Raw genomic sequence first — 25,864 nt, 5'->3', positions numbered from 1 at the left:
AGAATGTTGTTACTGATCATCTGTCTAGACTTGTTCTTTCAGATTCCATAGAGACGGTTCCTATTAGAGACACATTTCCAGATGAGCAACTTTTTGATATATCTCAAGTGCCTTGGAAAGCTGACATTGCTAATTTTCTCGCTACAGGTGAAATTCCTCACATTTGGACTCAACAAGATAAGAGGAAATTTTTTGTGGAGGTAAGAAAATGCTTTTGGGATGATCCATATCTTTTTAAATATTGCCCTGATAAGATAATTAGACGATGTGTTCCCAATAACGAATTTCAAAGTGTGATGTCTTTTTGTCACTCTGGGACATGTGATGGCCATTTTTCTGGAAAGAAAACTGCTTTTAAAATTTTGCAATGTGGTTTTTATTGGCCTACCATTTTCAAGGACACCCATGAATTTTGTAAAAATTGTGAGCGTTGTCAAAAATTAGGAGGGATTACCCGCCGGAATATGATACTATTAAATCCGATCTTGGTTGTTGAAATATTTGATTGTTGGGGCATCGATTTCATGGGACCCTTCTTAGTTTCTTTTGGCAATCTTTACATTTTGGTAGCTGTGGATTATGTGTCCAAATGGATTGAGGTTGTTCCATGCAAAAACAATGACCACAAAGTGATACTGAAATTTTTGAAAGAAAATATTTTATTAAGGTTTGGAACACCTCGAGCCATTATCAGTGATGGAGATAGACATTTCTACAATAAGCCTTTCGAGACTTTAATGCAAAAATATGGTATTACTCATAAGGTTGCTACTCCTTATCATCCACAAACAAGTGGCCAAGTTGAGGTATCTAATCGGGAGATCAAAATTTTTTTAGAAAAGACGATTAACCCAAGTCACAAAGATTGGTCTTTACAACTAACCGACGCACTTTGGGCATACCATACTACTTTTAAAACCCAAATTTGTATGTTCCCATATCGACTCATTTTTAGAAAGGCATGTCACTTACCTGTGGAATTGGAACACAAAGCTTATTAGGCAATCAAGTAATTTAATTTTGATGTGGATAAAGCTTGCTCTCTTCGTAAGTTTTAGCTTAATGAGTTAGAGGAAATCAGGAATGAAGCTTACAAAAACTCTCGTATTGCCAAGGAGAGAATGAAAATTTTTCATGATAAAAATATTTTTCGAAAACCTTTTAAGCCTTCCCAAAAAGTTTTGTTGTATAATTCAAGGCTCCATTTGTTTCCTAGCAAACTTCAATCTCGATGGATCGGCCCCTTTATTGTAAAAACTGTTTATCCTTTTGGAGACATTGAGATAGAAAATCTAGAGAATGGTAATGTTTTTAAAGTTAATGGACAAAGGTTGAAATCATTTTTGGGTGATTTGACTCCAAAGGTTGAGTCCACTACTCTGGAGGATCCTGCTTATCAGAATTAACTTCTGATTCCTCATTGTATATATCGTATTTGTTTGTTTTGTTTTTCTTTCTTTTGCTTTTTGTGCCTTCTAACTTTGACAGAAATCTACTCCTTATGCGCACTCGAGTATCTCAGGTGCTTCTTTCCTCTCTGTTTAATCATTTTTGTTTCAATACATGTTCTATAGTGTTTATCTTGTTTCAATTCATGCATGTATAGCATATATCATCGAACATTCAATTGCTAAACATTGAGGACAACGTCACATTTAGTTGGGTGGAGGGTTTTCTGTTGAGAAAAATAAAAATAAATAATAAATAAATAAATAAAAATAATTTTGTGAGGTGCATTGAAACATAAATGATTAATACACACTCCTGGCATTTTTGTGAAATTTGAGTATCTTGGTGGAGTAGTTGAGCGAAATTATTTTGTGAAGATTTATTTTCAACCCTAAGCATAGAACATAACTTATGATGCATTATATTTTGTTGAGGATTGACTTGAAACACCGGGATGCGATATTTACAGAAATGAGAATTAGTATGATTTAATAGAATGAAGGACAAGTTTTGAAAGAACATTTTGCACATGCTTACACTTGTAGTGTTCCTCATTAATGATCATTGATTTAAAACTGGAGAAGTAAACTGCAGGACTACCGAGCCTTTTAAAAAAAATAAAAATGAAAAAAAAGAAATAAAAGAGAAAGAAATAAAAAAAATATAAATAAAAAAAAGATGAAATCATGTAAGTTTTCTTGAATAAAGGGCTAGAAACAGTTACCCAAAACTTTGGAGGTTGAGTGTTCAACCTTTAAACAGAGTTGGCGTGAAAACTGCTAGTCCCTTAGGCTTTAAGGTAGTTAGAATCAATAATAATTAATCTTAAAGTTGAAAAATCCTATGATAAATCATCCTTATTAATGAGGAACACACAAATGTTTAGCCACACACACATATCCAAGTTCTAAGACATTTGCCCCAATTCTATGTGAATAATTGTTGAAACTTTCTTTGTGGATACAACTCCTGGTGTTGAGTAGTCACGAATCGATTTTTTGTGAGAATTCAAAATTATGTTTGATTGCTTCTGTTTGAATTTTGAGCTTTCTGCAATGTCCATCTAAATTAATTTTCATTATTTCACTCAAGGATTAGCAAAAAGCTAGTTGGGGGTGTGATTGAGCTGAAATATTGCGTATTTTAGCTATTTAAAACCAATGTATTTTAAATTCTTGCTGACACTATTATTGGTTTTAGATGGAAAAATGGTTAATAAGCATAAATACAAGTTGTGAAGTTTAATTGATCGATATCATGTTTATGCTTAATTTTATAACTATAATTTAATTGGACAATATTTCCTCACAAATATAATATATTTTTGATAATCTATTTTTTATTTTAATTTATTTTTGAGTGCTATTTTTATCTACTTATTTTCAGCTCAAATAAAATTCACATGAGATCCGGTTGGAACTTTTGACCAAAAGTGCACACTAATTGAGAGGAGTGAAGAGAAGGAAGGAAGCGATGCACCTGGGTAGCTAAAAAAAAAAAAAAAACGATGAAGACTTTTGTTGGTGACTTTCTTACTTGGTTGTTCATAGATGCATGCGGTGAAGAAAATTATTTGCGGTGGACAAACATATGCAACGTAAAAGTCTTTAAAAGAAAAATGGAGGGGAGTATTAGACTTGGACTTGAGGCGGCTATTTGATATTTGCTTACTCTATTGGAGGAAGTGGATTGACGTTGGGTGAGAGGGAGTGTGAATGTAATTGGGCGACAGCTTGTTGTTGTTGTTTGGCTTGACTTTTATGTGAGAATCAAATATTTGATGTCAGTTGGTGCAGCTAAAGTGGACTTGATTGAAAGTGCTTAATCCCCCGGTGCTAAAAATGTGGTATTTGATAGTCAAGTAGAATAAAATAAATTTGGTGTTGGCTGGAATTAAAGAATGCATTCAGTGTGAAAGGAGTGAACCAACTTCACGTCTAGCTTGAGGCGGCTACAAATATTGATATTCCTTGCTCTATTCAATTGGGGGGGGGGGGGGGGAGGGGGGAAGGACGTGGGAGTGTGAAGATCTGTGCTTGATTGATTAAAAGAGAGAGTCGGTGCTAACGGAGAAAAGAAAGCAGATGGTAATTAATTATGTGAAGTCTGTGGGATTTGAGAGAGGTGTCGGTGGGATTTAAAGGAAGTGTAGGTGAAAGTCGATGCTTGGTTTTTCTGATTTCATTAAATCCTTTTGCCTTGAATTTAAAGAAGTCACACGGCACGTTGGTCCCCACGTGCTTTGGGCAGTTAAATGTTGATATTTTCTCACGCTCAATACATCTTTCTTGTACTAATGGTGCCAGGTGACTTCTGCCCCTCTTGTCGCTCAGTGTGTGGCATGAGATTTGTGCAACACACATTGCAAGATTCATGCAGTGTGTGCTATGAGATTTGAGGTCATACATGCCACAAGATTCATGCCAGACTTGCTAGCGCCATGGGATATGCATGTTCCCAAAACCTCGAGGTACAGACAACTGCAAGGGCCTATATAAGCTCTTCCTTTTCAATTGGTGATCATCGTATCTCACTTCCTACCCTTCAAGTGCTTGGGACATTTCTAATCTTCTTGCATGGGTTCTATTTTGGAGAACTCCAAGCCTAATGAACCTTCTAGTTCTTTTCAAGGCCCTTTGGATAAAGGCTCACTATAGGTCTATACAGAAGTAAAAGTTTGACTATTGCCCTAGGCAAGTTGGAAACACTGAAGATTGAATACAAAGTGTCGGGCATAACCCTGGAACTCATCCATGTATTTGATAGCTTCTGCACTTGGAAGACGGATTTAGAATACCATTAGACACATACTCAACAACTCTTTAAACCTCTCCCAAGCCTGATACAAAGTCTCACTATCTTTTTGTGCAAAGGTGGAGATCTACCTCTTCAAAGTATTGGTCTTATGTTGGGGAAAGTATTTGTTAAAGAAGACTTGTGTAATCTCATTCCATGATCCTATCAATTGTGATCTTAGGGAGTACAACCAGCTATTTGCTCTATCCTTCAAAGAGAAAGGAAAGAACTTAAGTCTCACAACATCATCTATAGTATTATGACTATGAAAAGTCACAACTACTTCCTCGAACTCCCTGATATGCAAATAACGATTTTCATTCTCTAAACCATGAAAGGTGGGAAGTAACTGTATCATCCCTATTTTAAAATCAAGCAGATGAATGTTGGCTGGAAACATAATGCATGCTAGTGTAGCTGTGCATATAGGGTGGAGGTAATCCTAAAGAGTTCTAGTGGGTTGATCTTTGCATTCACTCATTTATTTAGAACTAGATGGATTGTCAAATAAAGGATTTAAAAATTTTGATTCTGACAATAGCACAGGCCTATAAGCAAACCTACCCAAGGAGTCTCCATATCTGTGCATGTAAGATCAATAAAAAGAAAAAGAAAATAATGTAGCAATCTAAAAGAGGGAATGAAGTTACTGCCTTTACATGCTGCTAGAGTAAATTATGCTTTGTATCGATTCTTGCACTCCCCGGCAACGGCACCAAATTTTGATTATGCCTAAACTATGCGGTAGTATAATATAGTTTAGGGTGGCAATACACAAGGAGTCGGAAGAAACACTACAAGGTGCAAGTTTAAGGGAAACGATTAAATGACAATATGAGAATAATATGGAAATTCTACCTAAAGCATACAATTAAAATGAGATTAGGGCACAGATAAAATAGGTAAGTAAAGTTTCAGGCTTCCATCAACCGGATCCAATACTCTGACTTTTTCAATCCAAACTATATACACAATTAAGAATTATAGCACCAAATTCCTATTTAGAATATATAACATTATATTCATCTACTTTCTCAAATTTAATTCTAGAACCTATTCCCCCCTTTACAAACCACAGTTTATATATAAAAATGAATATAAGATTTCAAGACAGCACTATGTTCACAAACAATAGTGTAGCAAAAGATCACATCAATGACATGAAAAACAACTATTTAAGTCACAATCATATATTTATAATCCTATAGCTCAACAAAAAACTATAGCAAGATTTAATATAATTGTTTCAAACTTGTAAAAATCCAAAACAAATAGAGAACTCGATCATGGAATCTTAAACAATAAAGCTTAATCTACGAATTGAAATAAAGTCAAAATATTTTCACCAATCAATTTATACCCTAGGCTTCGCCCAAGATTTAGTTCTCCATGAGAGACTGAAAAAATAAAAATAATATTTTTTCTACTTTTTTTTTAGATCTGCATCTTCACATGTATATCCCTTCATCCAAATCCCCGCTAGCCTTTTTTCAAAATATGGTTCCATAGCCTTAATTTCTCCAAAGTCAAAAAAGTGGAACAAATCCACCTAACCACCTCCAACTTGAGTCTCACATAAAACCAATAAGAGATAAAGCTGATCCATTTCTTTTGGTCCCGCATGCGTGTGTTTTTCTCTTTTATGGTTTAGCAGCTCTGTGTCTCATGTTTTCGAGCATCCAGAATAAATAATAAAACTCTGAACTTGCTTTGCATTTTTAAAAGAACCAAAGTTGTTGCATTTTGAGACAAAAACCCACTGATGCGTGTACTCCTCTTTTATGGCCTCTAAGATCAAAAGAAATGTGCTTAGAAATATCTCAAAATAAATAAAAACTAAATTCAAGAATATAAATTAATTCTTAGGATTTCTATTCAGATTTTAGCATTCTAGTTCAATAATAGGGTATTTAGAGTGCATTTTGGTACACTTATCACTTTCCTAGGCTCCACTTTCCACAACGTCATCATTTCTCTTCTAGAAACCTCCCTCTATTAGTGAAAAGTGCCAAAATACCTCTTCTTACAAGCAAGCCTTCTTGCATGCATGACACATAGCGAGAAGGTGGGTGATCCTTTAGGGTAGGTGTGCAAGATCAAAACCCTAGACTCTCTCACCTCTCTGCCTCCATTCAGTCCAAATTCATCAAGTCTTAGTTGTAGGTTCCATTGGATGACATGTGGCATCCAAAGAATTGCTTTGGGCATGTGCCCTAGTTCCATTGGGCTTCAAACCCTAATTCTTCTATAGAGGCCGAATCACTCATGGGCTTGGGCTTTCCTCAAGGCCTTAGATGCCAAGTGTACCAAACCAAATTTCAAATTGGGTCACACCACCTTGCTTGACCCAAAATAATACACCAAAAATAAACTAAAAGGATTAGCTTAATCCTGGTCATCACATCCTAAAAACTTAACCAAAAGATAGTTTGGATTTTCACTCTTTAAAGAAGAAACCCTAAGTATTTTGAATGTATGTGTGTGTGCTCGTGTGGAAATTTAACCCAAAACTGAAAGCATTTTCCTTCCCATGGTTGTGTGTGTGTTTTGATCACTTATTCATGAAGAACATGTGGAAAACCAAAGCATTCACTTTCTTGCCCGTGTGTAAGAACAAAGAAAAGAAACGGTTGGTTGTTCCTTATCTCGTAGCTTTCCCTTGGTGAAAGATGACTCTAGTCTTGCAAACACGAGGGTGGCTTGAATGGTGTTTGGGTGAACAGAAATGGTAGAGAGTGGATGATGGGAACCAAGGTGGGCCTACTCTTAAAGATCCTTTGCAAGTTCCAGATGGGCTAATTACAAGATCGAGAGCCAAGAAGATCAAGGAAGCAATGCAAGGATTAGTACAAACCACTTGGGAAGAAGCTAGCAAGAACCCAAAACTCAAGATGGTCTTGAAAGAAGAAGAACTAGCTTTGATCCACTTGATCCAAGCTGTGGAAGACTTAACTTAGAAATATGGCCTTTAGATATTAAGACTTTCAATTTGTTTAAAGGATTTTTATTATTAGTTTTGAATAAGTGGGCTTGAGGATGCTTAGCCCACATGTCTTTTCTATTTGAACTACAGTACCCACGGCTACTGTTCACTAAGGGCATTTTTGAGAGAAAGGGTCTCAAATTTTAGTCTAGGGTTTTATCATATTTTGGGGAGGGTATTTAAAGGATGTAACCAGCCATTTCAAGGCAGACATTATTTTATTTCGAATTTTAATTGTAAGTGAGTTTTTTCCTCTTGTTCTTAATTGAACTCTTGAACTTATTAAAGGTAAATCACAACCTTTGTGGCGTTCCTCCTCGTAATTTGAGTTCTTGAGACGGGATTTCAACGGGTCTAGATTTTGATATAATCTAGGTTCTTAAAATGAATTCTCAACGGGTCTAAATTCTCCATCCACGGACTTGAGTTTGGCGTTCTTGGGTAAGTTTTCAAATTGATTGTAGGTTTAAGGGATTCTCTTCCCGCGGGTTCACATCAGTAGAGAGAGAGTGAGTGATCGAAATCTCTAAGCTTTCCTTCAAAAAGTCCCAAAAAGACTCTCGGTCTTTCGGCTCCCCCTTCTTATAGGTATGATGTCCCCTCTAACAAAACTAAAACTTGGTGCATGGATGCCATTTGGCATCACCACAATGTGACTATTCTCCTTCCCCCATCATTAGATTGTGTTAGGAACAAAAGCCCATCTATTGGATGAGTGGCATGTAAGCCCTCTAAACCCAAAGCCAAGTTCCTTCTTCGCCCTTCATCAAGTCTCTATGTCCATTTTATCAAGTGGTAAAAGGGTAAATTTTGAAACCCTAGATCCTTCTTGAAACTCTACCCATGTGCATGCTTGCCACGTGGCAAGTGAAGTGTGTGTGTGAGTGTAGGTGGCTGCTGAAACCCTACAACTTCCAAGGTGATCCTTCATCTTCCCAAAGTCTTGAAGAAATGTGATTGAGCAATGTGGTTGTCATACACCCTTCCCTATTACAGTCAATCTCATGAGTTTCCCACCCAGATTCTTCTAGAACCCTTGGGCATGTGGCTTTCCATCTCCCATGTAGACTTCACCCATTTCCAAAGCAAAACCCTTCATCTTCTATTTTGCATGCATGACACATGGCAACTTCGTCTCGAAACCAAAACCCTCTATTTTCCATGGTTGTCATGCCTTGTCGCTTGGACTTCCCTAGGCTCCACTTTCCATAATCTTATCATTTCCCTTCTAGAAACCTTTCTCTACTTATGACAAGTGTCACAATACCTCTTCTTACAAGCAAGCCTTCTTGCATGAATGAAACATGGCAAGATGGTGGGTGATCCTCTAGGGTAGGCGTGCAAGACCAAAACCCTAAACTCTCTCACCTTTCTTCCCTCAATTCAGTCCAGATTTATTAAGTCTTAGTTATAGGTTCTATTAGATGACATGTGGCATCCAAAGAATTGGGTTAGGCATGTGCCCGAGGTCTATTGGGCTACAAACCCTAATTCTCTGATATAGGTCAAATCATTCATGGGCTTGGGCCTTCCTCAAGGCCTTAGATGCCTAGTGTACTAAACCTAATTTATAATTGGGTTACTCCACCTTGCTTGGCCCAAATAAAACACCAAAAGTAAACTAAGAGGCATAGTTTAATCTTGGTCGTCACAGGGATAATTAAAACTTAGGCATCAGGTCATACAAGTTCATCCCAACACTTACACATGGCTTTAAGACCTTAATCTTGACAAATCATCCATTAAGCATGCCATGCATCCAACTTCGAAATTAAACCTTCAAAATTCCTTCTAAGACATTTATGAACCATATAAAGTCATTCCAAGTCATGTCATGGCTAAAAATGTGACCCAAAGTAATTTATTTCATCTAAATATCAAATATGGCCTGGTTTGACATTAGCACGCTAAACCATAATTAAAATCAATCAAAACCTCATTTCCATGCCATAAATTAAAACCTAATATGTCATTCTTACACTTGACAAAAGATAGGGCAAGATTACATGGCTATGGAGGGACTATTTGGTCATTTGGGTGAGAAACCTAGGGAAAAGGCAAGGTGAGGCACTTGTCCTACATGCAAGAGGTACTAGAAGGTTGAGTGGAAGATGATGTCACCTAAAACTAGGGCCTACAAGCCACTTTGGATAGGAAAGGCCAAGATTGGCACTTGTCAAACATGTGGAGAGTATGAGATGGACTTTTGGAGTTCCAAGGAATCTTACTTAGAAAGTGGAAGAGGCATGTTCTAGAAGTATGTTGGAAGAGCAAAGGGAGAGAGAGAGAGGCTGGTGGCATGCATGGGGGAAGGCCAAGGGATTTGTCTTGGGAAGGCAAAACATCACCTAGAAGATATAGGGATTTTGGCCAAAGAAAGACACACACACACTTTGACAAGTGGCATCCAGGTTCCTTTAACTCACCTTTCTCCCTCCTTTACTTGTTTATCCTCTTTTTGACTCTTTTGGCATTTACTGTGGTGGGCTACAAGGGGCAAATATATTGGCCAACTTCATTGTGAGGTGCCAAGGTGGAGAATTGGGAACTTCATTCTATGGTGAAGATGGCTATCCACTGCGTGAGCAGGGAGAGGTAGGAGAAAAGGTGCCTGGAGATGGAGTTGGCAATGATGAAGGGGCAGGCAGCTTTAGTCCAACAGTCAGTTGAAAAACTGACTGCCTCAGTGGCAATACTAGAGGAGTCACTAAGTCAGCTCTAGGCAGAAAGTGTGGAACTAAGGGACCATTGAGACTACGATGCCCAATAGCTTAAATTGCTAAAGGGGGAGTGCTTGTCCCTTTCAACTACCTTGAAGGGTCGGGAGGACTCACTGTCGGCTGCCCAGGCCACAGCCGAGTGAGAAAGGAGGCAGAAAGGGCCTTGAAAGAGTTTAAGGAGGCTCAATAAAGGATAGCCACCCGGGATGTGGTTATCAAGGACCTATGTAGTGACCTGACTCAGGTGCAGTATGTCACTACCCACATAAGTGACCAGTTGGGAAAGGCCTTTAATGCTCACGACGATGCTTGGGTGTATGTCATTTCACTGAGAGTACATTGGAGGCCCTAAGAAGATGCGGGATTATGTCATTTTAAATCCCCAAGGGAGCTCACAAGCACTTGAGGCACATTTGAGGGCCATCAATCTCCATCAACTCAAGCCTGATCTTGCTACCCTCGAACATGGTGGTGAAATGGGTCAAGAGATGATTCCCAACTCCTTTCCACCTGAAGACAAAGGCCCTACAACCCATCCACTTGAGGGCGCCAAGGGGGTTGATCTAGAAGGCGTCGAGGTGGCCGATCCTTAGGGCGTAGGGGTGGCCCATCCTAAAAGCGCCGGGACCTACCCTGAAGGCATATAGCGGACCTGGATGCTCGAGAGGTGGGCTCTATCGAGTCCAAGGACCTCGACACCTCGCTTGTCTGACTTTGTATTTCCTTCACTATTGACTTGACGTATTACAGTTTTCCTATTTCATTCTTCCCCTTTGCACAAGCTCTGATTATTAATAGACCAGTATACTTCTTTGTTCCATTGCCACATGTTCTGCTTTGTGGTTGTTTCTTTGTTCTCTTCTTTTTCCTTTTTCTTTTTTTTTTTTATTCACCAATTGACCTGATGGGAATCTCTACTCACCTTGGCTTTCACATCATTACATTTGTCGTTACAGTTTTGTGTCCTTCATTCTTAGAAAGGTTGACCCTTGTGCCTTACACCTTTTCCACCTGTTAGGTCTTGAGACTCCCTTACTAGCCCTGTTTGCCAGCTGATGTGGCATGCGTTGGTCCCCACGTGCTTTGGGCAGTTAAATGTTGATATTTTCTCACACTCGATACATCTTTCTTGTACTAATGGTGCCAGGTGACTTCTGCCCCTCTTGTCGCTCAGTGTGTGGCATGAGATTTGTGCAACACACATTGCAAGATTCATGCAGTGTGTGCTATGAGATTTGAGGTCATACATGCCACAAGATTCATGCCAGACTTGCTGGTGCCATGGGATATGCATGTTCCCAAAACCTCGAGGTACAGACAACTGCAAGGGCCTATATAAGCCCTTGCTTTTCAATTGGTGATCATCGTATCTCTCTTCCTACCCTCCAAGTGCTTGGGGCATTTCTAATCTTCTTGCGTGGGTTCTATTTTGGAGAACTCCGAGCCTAATGAGCCTTCTAGTTCTTTTCAAGGCCCTTTGGATAAAGGCTCACTATAGGTCTATACAGAAGTAAAAGTTTGACTATTGCCCTAGGCGAGTTGGAAACATTGAAGATTGAATACAAAGTGTCGAGCATTTTCAATTTAGGAGTACTTTCCCTTGGACGAGGATGCCACAAACCTTGAGGGGATTGTGCCAAAGGTTGTGTTGTACCCTGTCACTTGGTGGTATGGTTAAGAGGTGGTGGGGCCCAGGCACCCTGATCATACTGTTTGTTAGTCTGTCCTTTCTCATGACCCACCACGCAGTTCACACTTTATTCAGACGCTATGACTCATTAGGCTGAAGTGGTTGGAGGGCTTTTGTCGATGATGATCATGCTCGGACAACAGCCTCCCTGATGATTGTCCTGTGAATTGTTGGTGAAGGTGCAACAGGGCAATCACCCGCTTTGGAGGTGGGCTTGCTGGTACTGATGAGTCAGTTTTATGGCAATTAATAGGATACTCTCCCCTGTTAGTTTGGCTCCTAATGACACCTGGGTTAGACGAGGGGTTGTACGCTCTTCGACAACCTTACCGATCCCAAGCCCATTGGCTAAATGTTTCCCTTTTTTGAAATGTACACATCAGCTTCCTTCACTTTTTCTTTTGCAAATTCCCTTGTAAAGACGTAGCAATCTTCCTCTTTGTAAAGACTTTAATCATCAATGAACAAGCATTATTTACTTCTCTTGTTCGTGTATTTTTACTTTATCATCTTCCCCATGTCTTTTCACTGGTTGACCCAATGGGTTGGCCAGGCTTGGACCCCTTGTTGGCATAGCCTGCAGGAGCAAGGGTTGGGGAGAGTCCGTGGGGACAGGGTACTTGCCTCTTCTTGTTTGCACCCCCTTTTAAGCCAGTTTCTTTTGCTTTTCTTCCATTTGCACTTCGTACATATGCTTTGCATGTTTCTGGAGATCTAATGTCGGATGAGAGTTGTCACCGCTGGTGCCATGGGCTTAACCCCCATTTGCTTTTGTAAGCAAATAACTCCAACTTCGGCAGAATAATTGATGCCAAGGAGATATTAGGTCCCTATGTTGCTTTACACCATCCCTCCTCTAGGCTTCTCTTGTCGGTGACTTGTCCCGTTGTCCCCATGAACATGGCCGGACTATCGAGTGACCTATCGGCCATCTTGGGTGTGTGGGAGATGGGCTCAACCGCATAAGGTGCAAGTGCAAAACTCAGCTAAGGTGAGAGATGGGCTCGACTGTGTTGAATACAAGCGTGAAGTTAGCCGAGCAGCCAAGCATGAAGTTAGCAAGGCAGCCAAGTGACTTGCCTGCCTATTCAAGCACCTGGAAATCAGGCGAGTCCCTAGCCTTTTCTGAGTGTTGACTTCTTTAGAGAAGGACGAGTAGTGCAATCAAGCCAAACTCACCTCGTTGATCCTTTCGTTTGGAGAGAGAGGTTGAGCAACACGTTAAGATCGGGCTTGCTCTTACTCTTTAGTGGAGGTCGAGTAGCACATTCAGGTTGAAGTTGCCTTGTTGATCCATGTGCTTGGCAAGGGGCATCGAGCGATACATTAAGGCCAGACTTGCCCTAAGTCTTCAATGGAGCTCAAGCAACATGTTTAGGCTGAACTCACCTTGCTGACCCTTGAGCTTGGCAAGAGAGGCCAAGTGGCATGTTAAGGTCATACTCGTCCTGAGTCTTTAGTGGAGGCCGAGCAACATGTTCAGGCTAAACTAGCCTCGTTGACTCTTGCGTTTGGCAAGAGGGGTCGAGCACTTTTTGGAGGAGATGTGATCCCTGGAGTGACGTCAAGCAGTAGAGAGACTGAACCCACACTTCGTCGTGAGGTAGGTTGGGCCACCTTAAGGCTAGATCGACTAGTTGAGCTCCAATGAGAAGGTAAGTAGTGGATGTTTATCCATGCTGCAAGAGTCAAACTGATTAGTGTAAATAATCACTGGAACTTGCTAACCTAAGTTGCTTTAATAAGGAGCGGCAAAGACTATGTGCATTCCATGGGAGGAGATAATCTTTCTGGAGTTATTTTGGGTAGTTAGAGGACCAACCTGCACTCCACGAGGGAGGGGTAGGGATGCCATAGGCCATGCCCTCTCCTTTTGTCCCCCAGAGAGGTAGTCTATTAAGCAGCTGAGAAGCCAGTCTGCACTTCACTGCAATGGGATGGGGTTAGTTGTTAGGGTAGCCGAGAGGCTAGACCAGCTCTCCTCAATTGGGAGGTCAAACTAAGCCGGGGGTCGTTCAGGCAGTTTGCGTCTAGACCCACTCTTGTCCATTAGCACCATGGGGAAGGTTAGTGAGGGTCAAGCTGGCGCTTATCCCACTCTTAGTCATGGCAGAGGTCAGGCTAATTTATTGGGTTGTCAAAGTGCTAGGTCTGTTCTCCCCTACAAGCAGGGATAAGATGGCTTTTGGCTCATCTCACCCTTTAAAGCCCTGTGGGGAGGTAAGTACCAGGCAGTTTGGGACTGGACCCGCTCCTGCCTGTTGATGCCCATGAGGAAGATAAGTTGTGGGGCAACTGAGGATAAGCCAGCACTTCGTCGTGGAAGGGATCAAACAGCCTTAAGTATTACACCCATCCCTTTGGTGCCTCACAGGAAAGGTAAATGTCAAACAACTAAATAGCCGGTCCACACTTCGCCTTAATGGGGACAAGGTAATTCATTCGAGCAAATTAGAGGTTGAGCTCACTATCCTCCATTGCATCACTTAGGCGTGGTCTACCCCTTGAGATGTGTGTTGATAGAGATATGCATTGATGGAGATATGTGTTGATGGAGATATGCATTGATGGAGACATCAATTTTATACATTCTATTCCTCAAAACTTAATTTTTTTCATTAATAAAGTTTGGACAACAATCAAAAATTTTGGGGAAATCGGCTAGCTCCCTATTTCTTCCTAATTTTTTTTTTTTTTTTGTTAATATATATATGCACCCTCCATTCCTTCTCCAGCCCGGCGGTTTGAGTCATTGATGAAGACTAGCCAAGGCTTCATGTGAGGCGCATATCTAAACCTCCTCACTGGTCTCCTTCTCCTCCAAGGCTTCATCTTCTCAATGGGCCAAGGGGCGCGCCATGTATAGCCCTCTAGCACTTAGTTTCATCTCCTGCCCGTATCATTCCCGCGCCAGGACCTGTTCTCCCCGATTTTCTCCCAATCCTTGAGAGGTCAAGAACTTCATCTTTAGATGGTAGGTAGAGGTGATTGCCTTCAGGCTATTGAGGGTCAATTGGCCAATTATGGCATTGTAAGATGATGGGGCCTTCACTACCAGGAAATCAACCATGACAAAGGCCATGTAGGGAGTGCTGCCCACCTAAACTGTCTCCCTAGAGTACCCCTTGAGTGGCATTGGATCCAGTTGGAGTTAGGTAGCATCTATTCCCATGCGAGTGAATGCCTCCCAGAATCGGATGTCTGCTGAGCTACCATTTTCCATGAGCTTTGACTCCATAGTATTCTCGCTACGAGATAATTGACAAAAAGATGAAGTGAGGATTCTTCGGCTTGATTGCAGATAGGACACTCTTCTGAATTTGAGCTTGATATAACTTTGTTCACTCGAGTTTTTGTTGGAAGGATGTTCCAAAGCAGCTTCTACATTAATAATTTGTGTCTTTCATGAATTTTTAGCTTCCAGATTGACTTAAAGAGGTTCTGGTTTTGGACTTCATTTTGTTGATTCATTTCTTGTCCTTCTACTATCATTTGATAAGCCGATTTAACAAAGAATTTTCCACCCTTCGATGGGGCCCAGATCATTTTGTCTTGATTGAGAGAAGATTGGTAGATGAACTTTTTGAATTCCATTGATACTTTCTTGCTCAAATAGATTTTGCATTTTCTTTAGGTCCCAGTGTCTTAGGCTGCCAGTGATGATGTCCAAAAATTTAAGTTCTGAGTGGGCTAGATTCATATCTTGCCGTGGTCTTGGTTTGAAATTTTCTCTCGTTGGTATCCAAGGTGCATCCCAAATATCAGTCGTGAGGCCATTATTGATCTGAAGGCATCTCCCTTTCCTGAGTGTATCTCTTGTTTGTAAGATTCCTTTCCATAAGTAAGAGTCTAATTTTGTTTGTGTTGCTTACCATCTGAGTTGCTGAGATATTTTGTAGCTAGTAGATTGTACCAAAGACCATTCTTGCTTTCACTCATGTCTTGTCATGTTTTTGTGATTAGTGCTTGGTTCATGTTTGTCATATGCCTTATTCCAAGACCCTTGTATATTTTTGGTTGCCATATTGATTTCCATGACTTGAGAGTCAAGTTATGGGTCTTATCTTTTGGGAAGCCCCACCAGAAATTTTTGAATTTTGTATCTAATGTCTTGCACACTGTTTTGGGGAGCTGAAAAGTAGACATGAAATAAGTTGGGATAGTGCTCGCTACAGTTCTGATCAGCATTATTTGGCCTGCTTGGGAGAGTAATTTAAATTTCCACCCTTCTAGTTTTTTCTCCACTCTGTTTAATAATTCTTGGAAGTTTTCTTTTTTGTTTATGCTAATAGACATTGGGAGGCCTAGATATTTCATTTTTTCTAAAGAGACTTTGTATGGAAGCCATTGGTGGATTTCTGACTTTATGGCTGGGTTTACATTCCTTGTGATGAAGATGGTGGATTTTTGCATATTAATCTTTTGTCCTGACTACTGTTTGAATTTTGCTAGGCTTTTAGAGATTACTTGGGCACTCTCTGTGGTTGCTTTTGCAAATATGATCGTGTCGTATGCAAATAGAAGATGAGGGATTGGCGGGCTGTGTCTTCTAATTTTTATCCCTTCTATTTTCCCTCTTGCTTCCTCTTTTAAAAGAATTCTAGGTAACACTTCAGTAACTAGAATAAAGAGGAAAGGAGAGATTGAATCTCCTTGCCTTAGTCCTCTTTGTGCTTTGAAGATTCCACGGGGTGAACTATTGATGAGGATGGAAAAAGTTGCTGTGGTAATGCATTCTTTGATCAAATTTATCCACCCTAAGCTATATCCCACTTGCTTCATTACAGAATAAGAAATCTCATTCGACCAAATCAAAGGCTTTTTCCATATCGAGCTTTATTGCCATTCGAGCTCTTTTGCCTTTTTTCCTCTTGAGATGATGGATTAGTTCGTGCGCAATTATAGTGTTCTCCTTGACATTGCGTCCTGGAACAAAGGTTGTTTGAAGAGGAGATATAATGGAATCTAATGTTACTTTAAAGCAATTGGCCATGATTTTGGTAATGATTTTGTAAATGACATTTGAGAGGCTAATTGGGCGGTAGTGGCTCAGATTATTTGGGTTTTGAATTTTTGGAATAAGAGCTATATTGGTATGGTTAATTTGCTTTAGCAATTTACCACTCCTGAAAAATTCTGCACTGCTCCGACCACCTCTTTTTTTAAAATATTCCAATAATGCCTATAGAATAGTGTTGTCCTATCGTCTAGGCCAGGTGCTTTATGGTTTGAGATTTGTTTCAGACCACCAAAACTTTCTATCCCACTTGGCACTGCTTAGAGGTTCTTATTCTCTTGATCAGTAATTTGCTTCTCAAATAAATTTTCCAAATTTTCTAGGAAGCTTGGGTTTGTAGAAGTATATATGGACCGAAAATGATTAATGAAAACATTCTCTATAAGAGTTGGATCTGAACACCAATTACCTGGATTTAGCTTAATGGTGTCAATTGAGTTTCTTCTTCTTCTGATCGTTGTTGATAAATATAAGAATTTGGTATTGAGGTCTGTTGAGGTGAGCCATGCTAACCTTAACTTTTGGCGCCATAGTGATTCTTCATATTCTCTTTGCTTGTGGAGGTTGTGTTGAAGGTACTTTTCTCTTTCCTTGTTGAATTTGCTCATGGATTTGCTCTGCACCTCTAGCAACTCTGCTTCCAGGTTATGTTTATTATTTTGAATTCGCCCAAAATGATTTTTGTTCTAGAGTTTGAGAGCTTCTTTTGTTGCTTGGATTTTTCGGCATAGTATATCAGCTGGGTTTCCTTGAAAAGGTTTACTCTAGGCTTCTCGAATGATATTCTGACTGAGAGGTTCATGGATCTAGAATTCTTCAAATTTCAAAGAGATGACAGATTTCTAATTGTTGGACATTCATAGCAATAAAGGATGATGATCTAAGGCTGACAACGCTAGATGTTGCAACGATGCATCAGGAAACAGTAATCTCCAGTCTTGATTTGCAATCACTCTATCTAATCTTTCTCTGAAGAGTGTCATACCACTCCTGTTGTTTGTCCATGTGTATTTTGGGCCTCAATAACCAATGTCTATGAGACCATGTCTATCCATTATAGCTTTGAGACCAAGGTTTTGATTATTAAGAAACGGGCGCCCCCCATATTTCTCTTGTTGATTGATCGCATCATAGAAATCTCTCATACAAATCCAAGGGTCTAGAAAGGCTTGTTGGATTGAGTCCAAATGACTCCAAAAGTTGGCTTTGAGGTTTTGTTGCGCTGGGGCATAAACGTACGTCATTAGCCAAGGGTGATGAGAGGGATCCGAGTACATCAAAACAGATATTGCATTCATATTAATATTGACCAATTCTATATCTATACTCGGTCTCCACATAAGAAGTAGTCTCCCTTTATAGCTGGAGAGCTTACAAAAAGATGGAAACCTATGCTATTTACAATAGATATGGTGTGCTCTTCCATCACCATAGTTTATGACAAAAAGATTACTTCAGGGTTATATTTCCTAATATTGGCCCTTAAATTTCTGATTGCTTTGGGTCGATCCAAACCCCTACAATTGCATACTAGTGTTCTCATTTGGCTTGTGGAGACATTTTGAAGCCTGCCTCGCTGGCTATTTTGGACTTTCCTTATGGATATGAAGTCGGCCTATTGTAGGGATTGACTCTTGCTTTCCCTTTCGATTTTTTCTCTTTGCCCATCTTTCCTAAGTGCATTTCCAGAAGAGTAAGATGTGACGCCCCCAAATCCCCACGCACGGACACGGGGAAGTCGAGACGTTCGGATGGTAACATCACGGGTCACCACCCTAATGACATGTGCCAAGTGTGTGTATAAAAAACAAATGTGCACGAAGAAACACGCAGCGGATAGCAAAGTCATATAACTAAATACCAGAATTTTTCTTAGTTTAATACAAAACTGTTCAAAACATACATAATAAAATATTAAACAACACAAATATTGTTTTAAAACCAACTACAAAGCATAGACTTTAACTCAGCACTCCGGCAGAGCCGCATCCTCGGGCTCAGCCTCCTCCCCTTCCTCGAACTCTGCACCAAAATCTACGGTACCAAAAATGGTGCCACAGGTAAGTAAAATTCAAACACCACTAGATAAAAACATAATAAACTCCACAATATGCAGGAAAGAATGCAAATGCTCACATCCCATAAAATCACATTTTTCCACGCACGCCAAAATCTCATTTGGCCCCAAAAACGTATTCCTCACCAACTCACGCCAAGAGTCTCATTTGGCCCAAAGTATATCCTTTAAATATAAGCTCGCCATTATCCCCGATAATGGCCCAAAAACCAGACCGTCAGAGCACTGTAGGCGGGAATCACAGGCGGGACTCTACCGTCATCCCTGCTCACCACCGTCCCTACGCGAGCACCGTAGGCGGGAATCACAGGCGGGACTCTACCACCATCCCTGCTTGCCACCATCCCTACACGTGCCTCTGACTCAAACCAGTCAGTTCAACCGTTCACATATACCATAAATCATTTCTCGCTTACAAGCCCAGCTTTCATTTTTCAAACACATGTTCATGCATGCAACTACACGAAAAACCCGGTTTTTCCCTTTCTAAACATGAACATGCATGCACTATACAAAGCAAACATCAAGGCACAAATATCTCAAACAAACATCAACATCAACCCAACAACTCCGTCCTCAATCCATCCGACCCCCGAACTCCTCGGACTCAGTCTGGAATCAACCAACCAATCCAATAATTATTGTAAGAGTAAAATATGTTTAAATCTAAAAGTAGAGTTTGGAAAATACTTACAGCGCTATACGGTATTTTTTTAAAGCTCGCGGCATTGCAAACGGCAAAGGAAAAGTAACGTAACAGTGTAATTTTACACTGTGGCCGTGGGTAATAAATTACCCACTTTCGAACAGGGACAAACCAAGGCATGAAATTGATAGGTAATGGTCTTGAGATATTTATGAAGTTAAGGGAAACGAGTTTTGGCCATGGGTGGTGGTGGAAACGGCGGTGGAAGACCAAAAAGGGGCTAAACGGAGTTGAGCTCGTGGGAGCTGCTCCGGACATGGATCAAGGCTGAAATTAGGTGGGTTAGGTCGGCAAGAGGTAGGGGAAGAAGCTGTGAAGAGATGGTGGCCGGAGGTGGTGCGACGGCGCCGAAAACGGTGAAAAACCGTGTGGCTTGGAGGAGCTCGTGGTGGCTAACGGTGGCTCAGATGAAGGTGAAACTTGATGGGGATGTTCATCGGTGAGAGGGGAAGAAAACTGCGTGGGTGGTGTAGGCCACACCGCCGGCGAGCGGCGGTTCTGGACTGCGAAAGCAACCGACGACAGGGGGGAAAAACAGGGCTGGTGCCGTGACTTCCAGCCGTGCGTAGCGGCTAACGGCTAGTCCGATAACTCTGAAAATTGGTGGAGATGATCTTTGGTGGGAGGGGAAGAGAATGGTGGGGGTGGTTCACTACACGGTGGCCAGATGGCGGAGAACCGAGCGGTCAAAGGGGCGGCGACGAAAAGGAGAGGAAGAAGAGAGCAGCTCGCGGGGAGAGAGAAAACGAGAAGAAAAGAAGAAAAAAAAGAAAGAAAAGAAGAAAAAGAAAAGGAAAATGGGAAAAAGAAAAAGAGAAAAGAAAATAAATAAGGTCCAATCTTCACTCCGGAAACCAAAAACTGATCCGCCGAAAACGATTTTAAAAACCATAAAATGACTAAATAAATTAAACACCGCATCAAATAAAATAAAATAAAACAATTTAAAATACAATAATTTAAAATAAATAAACCAATATATTAATTAAATTAAAAACAACCCTTTAGTGAAAATACACGTAAAAGCGGGTCATCACATAAGAGGCATTAATGATTCCTCTAATTGTGATTTTTTTTTTCCATGCTATCCAAGTTCTCTCTTTTTTCTATTTTTAAGATACATTGAGATTTCCTTGTTGGGGCTTCAAAAAATTCTACCTCTTTATGTCTTTTGGATGGGAGGAATGCTTTAGTCTGATTTTGAAGTTGAAGTTTGAAACCCTCTGGAGGATAACTTGTTTGAGTGAGGCTCTTTACTCTTGGGGATTTTTCTTTTTCTTTTAATGGTTCCTGAGTTGGTGCAGCATATTCTTCATGCATGGGACTAATTTCACATTAGGGGCCAAAATCTTCAATGAGTTGGATGGTTAACTGAGAATGGCTCTGATCTGAGTTGATGTATGGAGGTATGTATGGAGCAGCCATGATCGTTGGGTTACCTGGGTTGAAGTCAACTGAAGCTTTTATCTTTTGAAATTTGTATGGGCTACTTTCGGTTGGGATATGAAGTGGATTTTGTCCCACATTGATGGGCTTCAGTTTGTAGGTGAGTGCTTCAGGCCTTGTATCTATGGCTAATCTGTTTGCATGAATGTCTTGTAGGCTCATGAAGAAAGGCCTTGTTTCCGTTTGGCTTGTAGAGTTGAAAGTGGGTTCACTTAAATGGGCCGATTGAAAGCCAAGTCCATGCTTTTGTTGGGGTTTAAATCCCTTCATTGTCGCGTTTATCTGATGCCATTGAGTGTGCCACGGTGGTTGACTGGTTTCAGCTGAAGGACTGCATTTATGAATATCTGTACCATTGCTTTTGTACCCCTTGTTGACTAAATTTCTATGCTTGAAGACAAAAGAGAAATCTAACTACAGTAGGAGGGAAGGTTGTTGGATTCGGTTGGTGGTTCTACAGTGAAAATATTAACTTTTCTTGGTGGGGAATTAACTGCGTTTTGTTCACTATAGCTGAATAGTGTCTAAGAATTTGTAAGGGCCAGGCCATTTACATGGAGTTTTCTCCTGGACTTGAGATGCTTACTTGGAGTTTTCAGCTGGAGCTTTCACCTGGAGTTACTGCCCATTCTCTATTCTCTTTCGGTTGGACTTGGATCCATTCATTTGGAGGTTTCACTTGGCTACAAAGGCCTTGCTCAGTTGCCTAGTTTCTTTCGGTTTGCCTGCTGGTAGTGTTTTGTTGACCCTTTATCACAAACTGGTTTATTTCCGAGTGTGTGCTTGCAAAGCTTGCTTGTTTTCCTTGATTTAAATTTCCATATAACAGATTCATTCGGGCATTGTTTTCCATTGGTTTCGCTTCTTCATGTTGCCCTTTGTTTGTTGGTTGAAAAGCTTGATTTATTCCTTGGCTGCTATTGTTTTCAGCTCTAATCCATGGCCATATATGAGTCTTGTAGGGGTTGAACTTAGAAAACCACAGAAAACTTGACAGTGGCCGAGTCTTCCGCAAGCGTAACAAAAGTCTGTCAGTTTTTCATATTTGATGGCTACCCATATTTCTAGATTTTCTTCTCTTGGCATCATAAAACCTTGCTGGAGAGGTTTAGTGACGTCTATCTCGACCTTAATTCTAATGTATTTTCTAAAAGCTAAACCATAAAGGGGGTCTTCTTCCACTTTGATCAAGTTACCAAGTGCATTCCCAATTTCAACAACATTTTCAAGAGTTATATAATCAAGTGGTAGACCATATATTTTGCACATAAAAAGTTGCATGGTTTAGATTGATCTCTTGAAGAGTGGCCTCTAGAGACCAAGATTTTAGAACTAACAGATGCCCTTTGAAATTCCAAGGGGCTTGGTTTAGAACTCGAAATTTATCTTGGAGAGATCTAGAGGTGAAAATAAACTTGTTTGTCTCCATGTCTTCAATGAGAAAATTTTGTATGAAATTCCATGATGCTTTGATACAAGAGTGAATAGCAAATTGGTTTAAGGGTCTATCTGCTACTAACCTCCCTACCAGGATTTTGTTTGAGATGACTTTTGCAGTGCAGGCTGAAGGTTGAGATCATGCCACGACAAGGCTTCAGTTTGAGTGATGAGAGAGAGTCCATGTCCATCGGTAACTGCAGCTATTGTGGAGATGGCTGAAGATCAAGGTTGAAGTTCTTGTGTTCTGAAGCAGTTCGATTTAGACTACGAACGTAAACGTAGCATCAATAAGTGCAGGGAAATGGGACACCTCCTAGAGAGAGAAGCAGACTTCTTACTGGCCGGTTTTTTTGGTGCCAAACGACTCTAATGATTTGCCTTTCTAATCGCCCATTGAGAGAGAGAGAGAGAGAGAGAGGTGCAATTACGGCCTTCCATTCTAATCAAATGTACATGTTTTGGAATCCTATACTGACTTGTCATTATTTACACTTTTGGGTTTCTACTTCATTTATTCCCGTGCATTGGGTGAGCCAACCACTACAATTTAAATTGACAAATTTATAATAAAATAAAAAAAATTCTAAAAATCATCCCCCACATCACACACTAGCATGTGATGTCATTTTTGTCATTATATTTAAATACACTTATTGATGTATAAATATGTATTTAAATAAAATGACAAATCACAAATTAATTTATGGTATAGAAATGATAAGTAGTATTTTCTCATTTATAAATCCTTGCAATTTCTCATCTTGCATAAGTTTGATACGTAACCGTGAAACAACCTTATATTTTCCTCCTTACTACCATCTCAAGGCAAACAAATTCTTTTCCGTCAACAGATAGCAACCTAGTGAGGAACAATAACTACCATTGGTGTCAGTACTTCACTTGGGCAAGCTGGCCTCATTTTCAAATGTGCGCTCGTGCTAGAACCAGCAAAGATAACTGGCAAGACATTTTGGTTAAAGGATGCACTAGCATAGCAACACAAGAAACAAATTACACAAGATACGATGTAAAACGTAATCCGGCATGTCTCATGTTCTTGAACAATTCGTTCCCACCAGGGCCATCCCTGATGAGCTTTCCCCAAGAAACCGAAATTCCATGTTGAGATTTCCAAAAAGCTTACAAACAAACATTAATTAATGACCGGCAAGTCCTCAAAGCATTACAGAAAACACACACGATCAAATGATTTTGTAAGATAATTATTTCCTGCATAATCTACGAAAAATTAAATTGTTAGTCCCTTCCGTTGAAAACAAACAAAGAGACTGATCTAAATTGAAAAAGATCGTAAGACTGGGTTATGCTATTTAATATTAAAAACACAAACTTGCTGCCCTCACATGCACAAGACGTATGACCGAACTATGCCAAAAAGTACTGAAACCTTATTTTAGCAACTAAATAGGAAAAAATACACTTAAATTACAAGCACACTGTTGCTTCTATTGCATTGCGGAATATTTTAGAACAAAAGAACAAAACAAAATATTCTAAACAAGCTAACTAAGGTCAAATTGGCATAGTGCATTTCTTTTGTGAATGCCCTAACATATGGCAGCGACCACATTGAACAACTCTCTTTGGGCGCTTAAAGTTCTCAACACGAAGAACCTTCTTTTTGGGCCTTCCCGGTGGGCGGCGAGTCTTCGGTGGGTGTATTGTTATATCAACCTTGGCACCTCCACCCTCTGCACCCTCGCCCAGTTCTCTCCATTGGCTTTTATCTGAAATAGGATTTATCATCTGTGAATAGGTCTCCCGGTAACTTGCTACCGTGAAGCAAGGCTCGGCAAATAGATGGGCATTTTGCCCGCAAGAAATAAGGGCAGCAGCAGCATGCGCACAAGGTAAACCATATAGCTGCCAACGACGACACGAGCAAATACGACTTCTTATATCCACAATATTTGTCCGCTCAGTTGACACAATCTCAAACTCAACTTCATTTGCACGAAGTACTTGATAGCAACGAGCATCTGCAATGGCCTCCAAAATCCGCTTCTCAGCGGATGGCACAAGAATAGAGGTCCACCTCATGCCAATATCTCGACGATCATTAAACCAAGATGTCAACTGATGGCGAATATGCTCCATCATTTGCACAATAGGAAGCTCATGACATTCAAGGGCCCAATTATACAATAATTCTGTGACCCCAAGTGTAAAATGGCCATATCGCACGCCCTCAAAATATGCTACAGCCCAAAGCTGAGGAGGGAAGAGCTGAAACCATGGAATCACATCTTGTGAAATTTCTACCATCTCAGCAATCTTGCTTTCAAATTCAACTGCAGTGAGGGCATAAACAGCATTCCAGAAGATGTTCACCAATTTTGTATTTTTAAATGTGTCACGAAAATTTTCACTAACATAACGTAGACAAAAACCATGAAAAGCACTTGGAAAATGAGTTTCCACTGCCTCAACAATACCACTTTGTCTTTCGGATAGTATCGTCAGTCTAGGCATGTTGTCAGTATTTACTCCAAGAAGCTTTCGTAATTCTGACATAAACCACATCCAGTTTTCATCACTTTCCACATCAACAATGGCAATAGCCAATGGAAACAATGCATCATCTGCATCAACAGCTGCTGCACAAAGTAATGTACCCAAGTATTTCCCTTTAAGATGTGCTCTGTCAAGTTCTAGTAGCGGCCTACAAGCATTTATAAACCCATAGATTGATGCACGATAAGAAATAAAGAGGCAACGGAAGCAATTCTCTTGTCCGGCAGCAACAACAGTAGCAATGCTTCCCAAATTAGTTTTCCTTATTTGCTCACAGTATGCTGGAAGTAGGCGGTACCCTTCTTCAAATGTTCCATGAAGAGCCGCCATGCTCCTCTCCTTCCCACGCCAAGCTTGCATATAAGAAACTGCAACTCCATGCTGATCATGGATATCTTGCAGAATTTCTTTTGGCTTGTATTGGGGATTATCCCGAATGCGTGCTTCTACGGACCTAGCAACCCAACCAACTGATGCTTGCTGATGATGATGGTTGCGAACTCCTTCACAGGTGTGCTCTCCATGTAGGGTTCTAATTGTAAAGGTTGGAACTCCAGGACATTTGGCTACATGGACACGCCATGGACAACCTTCTTTATTGCACTTGGCTATAAACCGGCTACGATCTGATTTTACTATTCGGAGATCAAAGTGCAGTGCTATGGCAATATCTTTCAACATTCTTCGGCATGTTTCCACATCAGCAAATTCTTGCCCAATGACTAATGGATGCTCTATTACACTACGAGAACCCGTGGATATAATTAAAGAATTATCAGCCATGTATCCACTTAAACAAGAAGAAATCCCGCTCATATGATTCTAAGAACTTCCCCTATGCTGCATACATAATAGTGGTTCTCAATGGTACATTTAAAATTCTGCCATCACCCAAGAAAAGGGAAAAAAGAACTCCAGTCAGATGCAGATTCTGCAGGAGAAGGAAAAGAGGAAACAATTATAAACACGATGAATAACACTGGCAGAAAACGAGCCAATCAAATG

At 40.3% G+C, this 25,864-nt stretch overlaps 2 protein-coding genes and 1 long non-coding RNA gene across 15 annotated transcripts in view; 1 reads left to right on the top strand and 2 right to left on the bottom strand.

Annotated features, from left to right (window-relative positions):
* Positions 1 to 22,512, bottom strand: part of LOC122318644 — a 34,654-nt gene extending 12,142 nt beyond the window's left edge. Inside the window, exon 1 of the mRNA XM_043136205.1 lies at positions 22,405 to 22,512. Within this exon, the coding sequence (XP_042992139.1) occupies positions 22,405 to 22,512 (108 nt within the window). The remainder of the gene's footprint in view (positions 1 to 22,404) is intronic.
* LOC122318645 lies at positions 21,148 to 22,838 on the top strand. The gene is made up of 2 exons (XR_006244887.1): positions 21,148 to 21,615; positions 22,447 to 22,838. It is a non-coding gene; the product is annotated as an uncharacterized LOC122318645 (long non-coding RNA).
* Positions 22,839 to 23,711: 873 nt separating this feature from the next.
* The window catches only part of LOC122318641, a 32,772-nt gene continuing 30,619 nt past the window's right edge, over positions 23,712 to 25,864 (bottom strand). For all 13 annotated transcript variants that reach the window (XM_043136192.1, XM_043136190.1, XM_043136194.1 and 10 more), the window contains one exon: positions 23,712 to 25,790. In XM_043136192.1, coding sequence (XP_042992126.1) covers positions 23,858 to 25,675 — 1,818 coding nt within the window. In that variant the 5' untranslated portion in view covers positions 25,676 to 25,790 and the 3' untranslated portion in view covers positions 23,712 to 23,857. The remainder of the gene's footprint in view (positions 25,791 to 25,864) is intronic.

Source organism: Carya illinoinensis, chromosome 8 (genome assembly GCF_018687715.1).
Source record: "Carya illinoinensis cultivar Pawnee chromosome 8, C.illinoinensisPawnee_v1, whole genome shotgun sequence".
Taxonomy (NCBI): Eukaryota; Viridiplantae; Streptophyta; class Magnoliopsida; order Fagales; family Juglandaceae; genus Carya; species Carya illinoinensis.
The sequence above is the reverse complement of the archived record's forward strand: the minus strand, read 5'-3'. Positions and strand labels throughout refer to the sequence as shown.